The sequence below is a fragment of the Astatotilapia calliptera genome, chromosome 2, assembly GCF_964374335.1.
Source record: "Astatotilapia calliptera chromosome 2, fAstCal68.1, whole genome shotgun sequence".
NCBI lineage: Eukaryota > Metazoa > Chordata > Actinopteri > Cichliformes > Cichlidae > Astatotilapia > Astatotilapia calliptera.
In genome coordinates this window covers 2,089,189-2,099,514 of record NC_137423.1, presented here as the reverse complement: position 1 = coordinate 2,099,514, position 10,326 = coordinate 2,089,189, and the positions used below count along the sequence as shown (strand labels likewise).

The window sequence follows — 10,326 nt, the reverse complement described above, 5'->3', positions numbered from 1 at the left end:
CAAGTCACTAATGAAAAACAAACTTGTGAGAAACATGTACCCTTGATCCAACACCAGCATTAAAACAAGTTCTCCAGTTGTTGTTTCGGTCTGAGCTGCCGGTCCTCTAACATGAGTATGAAGACTTATTCTAAATGCTCTAAACAACAGAATAATTCAACTCTGTCTTATTTCATCTGGGCCAAATTGTGTATCCCCGAAGATGCGCGATTATAAAATATACAAAATAAGACAATAACAAAGTGTATTAGGCGAATATAAAGTGATATTTACATTTTTCTGCTAGGAGATTTAACACATCATAAGCTACTTGTCAGTTATGACGGCCCTTAAAATAAACACTGGTGCTCAAACTAAAGACATTTCCAAGTGACACAACAGGCAGTGCACATGAAAATGGCTCTCAGCGTCAAGGTGCTGTATTAAGCTTCAACAATTGTATGGGATATCATTACCATAAGTACACAAGACTAGGTGTAGAGGCCTTACCGAGGTATTTAATGGTGAATCCCCGAGGCGGATTAAGAGACCTCCGCATCCATCCCTCCCTCAGTACCTCCAGGTGGTCTTCCTTGCCTTGAATTAATAGCACATGCTCGTCAATCCATCCCAGGAAGAAAGTCTCGGACACGGCCTCTGTAATCCGCTGGTTCCATACATGATGCTGGGTATTTTCTGCTTTAAAATCGGCAAAAATCTCATAGCCGGTGTGGTGTCTCGGGAACTCGTCGCTTTCAGACACCCTGCCCCCTAACGCCTCCCCAGCCCCGACCCTGGATAGCACTATAGCCAAAGAATGGGGAGCTATCTGCAGGAAAGACTCCATTGTCGCATCGGCCTTCTAGCTCTCGGTCGAATACACTACAATCGTTTTATTCATCTCTAACAACGTCGGGCTGAACGGAAAACAAACAGTCCATGTTGGCTGGCAGTGCAGCTACGTTTTGCGGCAGCCGCATAGATTATTGTTGTATTTCATGAAGCTAGTCTGCTAGCTGCAGTTAGCTCTTTAACCTTACATGTACCCAATTTCTACATTTTAAGGTCCGTCTTCCTGTTCGGGCGGAATGTAGAGCCCCGAAACCGAACACGAAAATTAGTGTTGATTCATCTCGAGTGCTGTCTAGCAGGAGAGGACATGATTCATTCTCGATTTAAACCTCGTTGTTGCGCCTGAGATCTAGAAATATTGCTACCTAGCTGGATGCTAACATTTTAATCAATTCACCCCGGCAACAGATGCGGCGGCGCCCCTCTTCTTAGCAACAGACAGCAACGCAGTTTCGTGGGTCAGTTGGCTTTGATTTGCCAACCTTTACGATTAAGGGCCAGGCGTAATTTTCAGTTGTCAGATGATCGTGTCGAGTCTTGCGATACGCTTTAAACAATACGTAAGAATACAGCTGGATGCAGGACTGTCTCATCCAGGTACAGTGGTGACAGACGTCGCTACGGAGCTACGCTTTAATAAGTGTGGAAACATTCTTCCGGGTACATTTTCAACTTAAGACTCTTCGTGCCACATATATATGTGGGCTAACTATTCTAAATAATTACTATTACCTTGTTAACAAATTATTATACTTGAATAATACATATAAAAATGACTCGCATATAATTATACTATAGTAAATCTTTGTTCATGACTAGTTCACTTGAAATGAGCAGTTTTGAAACACACATTTTGTAGTAGTTCAACAGATCATTTTTATGAATTTTCTGAACGATTTGGGAGTGATTGTAGCCTCCCCGAAGTAACAAATCACAAATAACTGTGTGTGTTTTGTGTGTCTTGGCTGTGCATGGGTTATGTGCAATATGTGTGGAATATGATGAATTCTGAAGTGCTTAACAAGCTAATAACACACACGCACACAGACACACTAACTGCCATAAAACTTGCATAAAATGTTCTTGTCCTCAATTCTTCCAAGTTTGTACACACTCATTTTAGTACATGATTTGATAGCTTACACATCCCATCACTCAGTGCTGCTGCTCCAACACCTCAGGGCTGGATGTGCTGCAGCTGTCCCACAACAGACTGACCATTTAATTCAGGTGTTTTGGAGTGGGGAAACACCCCTACCTAAAACATCTAAAGCAAGCTGTCCCAAGAACCAGAACTTTGAACTGCTGCATTGCCATTATTGCCTGAAGAAAACTGGCCCAACTACACGGTGTTGCCCTGAGACAACGAACCAAAATCTGTCTATAAACAACTAAAAATACTTCTTCAATGTTCTTAAACATGCACAGATTTTAAATATATGCTTATTTCAATTTAAACGTACATAAAATTGATATTAGTCTCAGCATTAGCTGGCACTCTGTCGTGCAGATTTGACATCTGAGAGGATTGCTCCACCCCCGAGTCAAAGGTCAAACTCTGTGCTTCTCATCATTTTACTGAAAACTGAAGTGTGTTGTGTCACAAAACAAGTAAATATGTCTTTTTTAAATTATGGGAGAGTGTAATCACAACAAGATTGGTTTAATTCCTGAAGGCAACACTGTGCCATGGAGGGTTATTAGTAATGGGTGTAAATGGGTGAATGTGGTATGCTCTATATAAGAACCAGTCTATTTACAGATTCTTCAACCTGCATTTGTGGGATTGTAAGTCAACCAGTGTGGTTGTGTTGGTCACTCTGGCAGAACCAGTGCACTCAAGCTGATGGGATTCCAGAAGCTCAGAAAAAGAGTCAGCAGCAGAATCAGCTGCTTGACACTGGCAGAGAAGATCTGGCAGGTTTTCAACCCACATACTCAACCCTACTCTTTACTTTTGGTCCTAAGTTTATTATTCAAGTCAAGGGTAATCATTTATTTACATGGGCTGTTCGGTTGAGTCATTCAGCTATAGATAGATAGATAGATAGATAGATAGATAGATAGATAGATAGATAGATAGATAGATAGATAGATAGATAGATAGATAGATAGATAGATAGATAGATAGATAGATAGATAGATAGATAGATAGATAGATAAACCTGTTAATTTAAAGTTAAAGTTAATTCTGCACGTCACATTTTTCCTCCCTCACATAAGAAACTTCCCTGTATAACACAGAAAAGGAGAAAAAATAAGTTGCAAATAGGAAAACAAAAAATGTTCATTTCAAAACAAAGTGCTTGAATTATCTGGGAGGCAAAACTTAACATCTTCTGCAACACAGGAACACTGAGTTGCTGAGGGGACTGTGTGTGATTGTTTGGTACCACCACATGGCCAGAGGGAGGAGCAGTTTGCAATCTCAGGTCAGGGAGAAAGGGAGGTTGGAGGTTGTGGCTGATAAATCTGAGGGGCTGATGAGAGTGCGAGGCTGTGACCCTGAGTGTTTCAGCATCTCTCAGGTGTGGATGTTGAAAATTTAAAGGGCAAAGGAGCTGATAATGCAGGTCGCTGATGGAGCTGAGGCTGTGCAGGTACGAGACAAGCACCTGGTTTGTTCCCACCTTTGGGGACAGGTGCACTGTAAGACCGGAGAGGATTGTAATGAACAATTTGAGACCTGACCTGCTACAAAGACCAAGAAGCTTATCGTGGACTACAGGAACTCCCGGGTGGAGGGCACACCCAGCAGTTTGATGGGACAGAGGTGGAGAGAGTCAGTGGTTTCAGGTTCCTGTGGATCAACCTCAGTGAGGAATAATTTGTTATTTGCAGGTCACTCTGGAATGGTGGCTGCACGAGTTTATTTCTCTTCACTTTTCACGTCTCTTCTTTGTCTGTACTTGTTATGTCTGCTTTGCATTCAGTGCTGGAATTTATCACATAAACATACAGCACACACACAAACACACAAACACACACAGCAAGCTTCATGCCAACAACAGCCTCGGCCCTCCTGATGGTCAGTCTGTTTGCGTCCTTTGCTTTGACGCCTGCACCCCAGCACGCCACAGCAAAGACGATGGTGCTGCCAACAACAGGCTGATAGAACATATGGAGCAGCTGCTGCAGACACTGAAGGATCTGAGCCTTCGTAGAAAGTAAAGCCGGCTCAGAGCCTTTGTGGAGGCAGCGTCCGTGTCGGCAGACCACTCCAGCTTGTCATCCAGTTGATCTCCCAGATACTTGTAGGATGTGACTATTTCCACATCAGTCCCACTAATGCAGACAGGAGAAGGTGGGGATCTGTTTCTGCAGGTGGTTCACCTCACACCACCTCATAAAGAGATCAGTCCGTCCTCTGTACTCCTCTTCTCGTGTCCACACTTCCAATAATGGCCGTGTCATCAGAGGATTCCTGGAGGAGTTTCTGTGATGTGCTTGAAGTCGTCCGTATGGATGGTGAAGAGGAGAGGGGACAGCACAGTTCCCTGGGTGCTCCTATGTTGCTGTTCAGACTCTCTGACACACAGCTCTGCAGTCTCACAAACTGTGGTCTGCCTGTCAGGTACAGTGGGGAAAAAAGTATTTAGTCAGCCACCGATTGTGCAAGTTCCCCCACTTAAAATGATGACAGAGGTCAGTAATTTGCACCAGAGGTACACTTCAACTGTGAGAGACAGAATGTGAAAAAAAAATCCATGAATCCACATGGTAGGATTTGTAAAGAATTTATTCGTAAATCAGGGTGGAAAATAAGTATTTGGTCACCTCAAACAAGGAAAATCTCTGGCTCTCACAGACCTGTAACGTCTTCTGTAAGAAGCTTTTCTGTCCCCCACTCGTTACCTGTATGAATGGCACCTGTTTGAACTCATCATCTGTATAAAAGACACCTGTCCACAGCCTCAAACAGTCAGACTCCAAACTCCGCCATGGCCAAGACCAAAGAGCTTTCGAAGGACACCAGGAAAAGTATTGTAGACCTGCACCAGACTGGGAAGAGTGAATCTACAATAGGCAAGCAGCTTGGTGTGAAAAAATCAACTGTGGGAGCAATCATCAGAAAATGGAAGACATACAAGACCACTGATAATCTCCCTCGATCTGGGGCTCCACGCAAGATCTCATCCCGTGGGGTCAAAATGATCATGAGAACGGTGAGCAAAGATCCCAGAACCACACGGGGGGACCTGGTGAATGACCTGCAGAGAGCTGGGACCAAAGTAACAAAGGTCACCATCAGTAACACACTACAACAGCAGGGAATCAAATCCCGCAGTGCCAGACGTGTTCCGCTGCTGAAGCCAGTGCATGTCCAGGCCCGTCTGAAGTTTGCCAGAGAGCACATGGATGATACAGCAGAGGATTGGGAGAATGTCATGTGGTCAGATGAAACCAAAGTAGAACTTTTTGGTATAAACTCAACTCGTCGTGTTTGGAGGAAGAAGAACACTGAGTTGCATCCCAAGAACACCATACCTACTGTGAAGCATGGGGGTGGAAACATCATGCTATGGGGCTGTTTTTCTGCCAAGGGGACAGGACGACTGATCCGTGTTAAGGACAGAATGAATGGGGCCATGTATCGTGAGATTTTGAGCCAAAACCTCCTTCCATCAGTGAGAACTTTGAAGATGAAACGAGGCTGGGTCTTCCAACATGACAATGATCCAAAACACACCGCCCGGGCAACAAAGGAGTGGCTCCGTAAGAAGCATTTGAAAGTCCTGGAGTGGCCTAGCCAGTCTCCAGACCTCAACCCCATAGAAAATCTGTGGCGGGAGTTGAAAGTCCGTGTTGCTTGGCGACAGCCCCAAAACATCACTGCTCTCGAGAAGATCTGCATGGAGGAATGGGCCAAAATACCAGCTACTGTGTGTGCAAACCTGGTAAAGACCTATAGTAAACGTTTGACCTCTGTTATTGCCAACAAAGGTTATGTTACAAAGTATTGAGTTGTATTTTTGTTATTGACCAAATACTTATTTTCCACCCTGATTTACCAATAAATTCTTTACAAATCCTACCATGTGGATTCATGGATTTTTTTTTCACATTCTGTCTCTCACAGTTGAAGTGTACCTCTGGTGCAAATTACTGACCTCTGTCATCATTTTAGGTGGGGGAACTTGCACAATCGGTGGCTGACTAAATACTTTTTTGCCCCACTGTAGATCCACTGGATCAGTGGAGCCTCCACCTGCATGGACTCCGACTTCTCCCTCAGCAGCACGGGCCGGATCGAGTTAAAGGCGCTAGAGAAGTCCAAGAACATTATCTGAACTGTGGTGTTGGGTCGAGGAACACGCTCTCTGCAGCACATGTATCACTGCATCGTCCACCCCCAGGTGGGGCTGGTATGGAAACTGCAGAGGGTCCTGTGACTAACTCTCCAGGGTGAGTAAGTTGCTAGTTGTTACACTACAAACGTAAGAGACAGTCTATTTTTTCCTGTTATTATTTAAATCAGTGTGGTGGTTGCATTTGGTTACCCATTGGTGTGTGTGGGACCATGCAGACAGCAACATATGTTCGTATCATCACACACACAACAGCTGTGTGCATTCTTAATGCCTTGTTGTAGGAGGTAAGTGTTTGCCCAGACTGTGTTCAGTAAGTTCAAATCATCACATTACTGTACACTGGTACAGCACATGTGGGTGAAGTTCTGGTGTGCAAGCTTCCCAAGCAACAGTGGTGTTGTCACGGTGAGCTGTGTGGCAGGCAGAGGTTGGACCCAAACGCAGGACTCAGAGATGGGAGATGGGAGCACTAGAAACAAAACCAACATTCAAACTCGGAAGGATGATCTAAACTGGGAGTTAATGACGCGGCATGACATAACCTGACAAAACATGACGGCCGAGAAACACACAACTTTTTATGTTTTCACTGTGAAGAATATAGTGACGTATTTGTAACTTAATGGGTGACTGAGACTGAAGAGCAAAAATAAAAACGCAAAAATAAAACTCAGATGTTGTACTTCTAGGTGAGATGAGAATATGTTAATTTAACGTTTGGTCACATTGTTGCAAACTATTTCTTTGCAAACTAAGGTGAGTAAATTTGAGTAGATACGTGTCACAGATAACTTGAGGATACAATAAAGTAAGTATTGGTGATATTATGGATAACGTGGGTAGAATAAGCTGAAGTGTTACTGTAACACACCCAAAGAAAGACTCTAGGTCTGACCAACCGTCTCAGTCGTGGGCAAAAAGATGACAGTCAATAAAATTCTAAAAGATAATTTATTGACAAAAAATATATCAAGAGATAAAAGATAAAACAGTCCAGTGTCCCATTTATGAATCGTATAAAAACACACAGTCCCAAGGCCAGAGCCAGCTATGCCACACGGCCAGTTGCACTCCACGTGTTGCCTGTAACAGGGTTAGAAGTTGTCCTTGGAGACCCACCACCCTGCAAGCATATAGCCAGTGGTCACTCCAGCCTCTGCAACTCTGCTGCCTTTAGGCTGTGGCATATAATAGGCCCTGGCCTGCACAGAGAGACAAAACGACACAGCAGTGTTTGTAGTGTGGGCTATAAGTAGACCAGTGTATCAGTGCAATCAAGTACACCTGCCTCTAATTAGTCCAACCCCATTCCAGCCATTGGCTCACCAAAAATGTGACACACACACAAAACCACTCCCAACCCAGTGCAACTTCACACAATAATATGGAGCTGAATTAACACAGGCACATTAGTCTACCATGTTACATTACAAGTATCTTCATCAACTCCACAATAAATGTTTATGAGGAAGTTACACAAACACATTAAAGAGGGTGGATAGGAGCTTTTCATGGTTTACACATCATTATAAGGCTTGTCCACAGGTGGCTTTTCACATATCTTATGTATAACAATTGTTATTTGAATCGTTAGAACACAATTCAACTGTCAGGGCTCTGTGTGCGGGCAGGCAGAGATGAGGATCCAAATGCAGGACTCGGAAAACGGAATGTAACTCAAAAACCTCAGCTTTATTGCTGGCAGGAAAACAAACATGAAGTGAGGATGGAACACTGAGACCAAGGACACACAGGCATAATCTGTGGGTACGACGCGGCACTGGGCATGGGAAAACACAGGGCTTAAATACACAGGGTAGTAATGAGGAAATGGGCCACAGAAGGGAGACACAGCTGGGAGAGATCAGGGCTAACGAGACATGGGGAACAAAGCTGCACACACTAACATAAGACAAAGACTTTCACAATAAAACAGGAAACATGAATCACAACTCAGAGACATGGACTCAACACAGAGACAGAAAATGAAACATGGAACTGAACTATACATGAAACCACCATTCCTTAAACATGGATAATAGAAACATGAAACTAATAATAATAATAATAAACATCACAACAAGAGAATGAGAAACAATCCAAAACACCAAGATAACTGAAACACAAAGTACCAGAGAAACAAAGAATAATCCATGATGCAAAAGTGAACCAAAACATAATAAACTCAAAATACTGGGTCCAACGGACCCAGAACCGTGACATCAACAAAAAGTGTTTGAAATAGTCTCTAAACTGAGGTGACATTTACTTTCAGTCAGCTTATCCGACTGCTAGCAAAGGGTGCATAGAAGGCAGTAGGATACTTTTAACACAGATTTGAGTTGTAAAGATTTAATCTTTTATTTGTTTAAAAAATACATTTCAAAATCAACAAGTGGCAAGATGCAGGTCACATAAATGTAACATTGTTTGCTTCTCCTAGTGTGCTGTAATACTCAAGATTTGTTTTGCTGTTTTCATTCTCCGGAGTTCGGTGGAAACGAGGAGCGAGAGAGAGCCGCCTGGTGGTGTATCTGAAAGAAGAGGATCTCTGAAGAGAACAGTTAGTAGGTAAATCTCACTTTGTTTTGTGATTATATATTTTTAAATGGCACTGTCATGATGTGCTGTGTATAAGACCCAAATGCAGAACTCTCAGAGACAAGACTGAAACTGAAGAAACTAAGAACCACGAACTGGGAAAACCACACAGCAAAATGAGGGTACAACGCACCACGGAAAACACAGGGCTTTTTGTTTTGATTGGTAATTTATTTCAACATGTGAACAATATACAAGTACATTTAGAAAAGAAATAAGAGAGAGAAAAAATACTATACAAATTACATACAAAAAAACATTCTGATTAATTTACATGTTGAAAGGGAGTGGGAAGAAGTATACACTTATTTAATCCCACCCCTGTCCCATAAATTATCAGTGAATATTTAGTCAGCTTCCTTACTGATATAATTTGTAATAAAAATAGTGAACAGATTTCTGATATACTATATACTATAATATCACATCATGAATTGTTTGTTTGTTTGTTTTTAAATAGAGACATTCACTTAATTTAAATATTTTCCTTTTCTTTATAGATCGAGAAGATCATATTTTTATAACTCTTTTTGAACAGTTTTATGTTTGGACATTGCTTTAATTCCATATTCAGTTTGTTCCATAGTTTCACTCCTTGAACAGAAACACAAAAGCCTTTTCTTGTAGTACGTACCTTCATTGTTTTGAAGTTACAAAAACCCCTTAAATTATAACTTCCTTCTTTCAAAAAAAACATACTCTGAATATTACCTGGCAGTTCTTTATTTTTTGCTTTGAATAGAATTTGTGCTGTTTGGAATTTCACTATATCGTCAATTTTCAATATTTCAGACTGCAAAAATAGTGAGTTTGTATGTTCCCTATAACCTGCATCGTGGATGATTCGAACTGCTTTTTTTTGAAGAGTAAAAAGTGAATGTAATGTGGTTTTATAGTTATTGCCCCAGACCTCTGCACAATAGCTTAAGTATGGTGAAACCAGTGAACAGTAGAGAATATGAAGTGATGTTCTGTCGAATACCTGTTTTGCCTTGTTTAGTACTGCAATGCTTCGTGATACTTTGGAATGAATATATCTTACGTGAGCTCTCCAGTTAAGTTTTTCATCTATTATTACCCCAGAAATTTATTTTCACTGACTCTTTCAATATCAACACCATTTATTTGAATCTTTGCATTTGTATTTAAACTACTATTTCCAAATAACATAAGTTTAGATTTATTCAAATTTAATGATAATTTGTTTTTATCAAGCCAGAACTTCACTTTACTTATTTCATTAGTCATATCCTCCAGTAAATTCTGCAGATCATCACCAGAGCAAAAAATGTTTGTATCGTCAGCAAAGAGAACCATTTTTAATACTTTGGACACTTTACAGATGTCGTTAATGTACAAGTTGAAGAATTTTGGACCCAAAACTGACCCTTGGGGTACACCACAAGCAATGTGCATACATAAGGAGCAACCACCATTTATTTTCACAAACTGCTTTCTGTCACTTAAATAACTCCGGACCCAATCTAAAACTACCCCTCTGACACCATAACGTTCCAGTTTTCTTATTAATATATCAGGATCTATGGTGTCAAATGCCTTTGTCAAGTCTATGAATAACCCA

The 10,326-nt window shown here is 41.6% G+C and overlaps 1 protein-coding gene across 1 annotated transcript in view; it reads right to left on the bottom strand.

Annotated features, from left to right (window-relative positions):
- The window catches only part of stox2b (storkhead box 2b), a 46,458-nt gene extending 44,977 nt beyond the window's left edge, over window positions 1–1,481 (bottom strand). The window contains exon 1 of the mRNA XM_026181491.2: window positions 490–1,481. Within this exon, the coding sequence (XP_026037276.1) occupies window positions 490–826 (337 nt within the window). The 5' untranslated portion in view covers window positions 827–1,481. The remainder of the gene's footprint in view (window positions 1–489) is intronic.
- Between the last annotated feature and the right edge of the window lie 8,845 nt (window positions 1,482–10,326).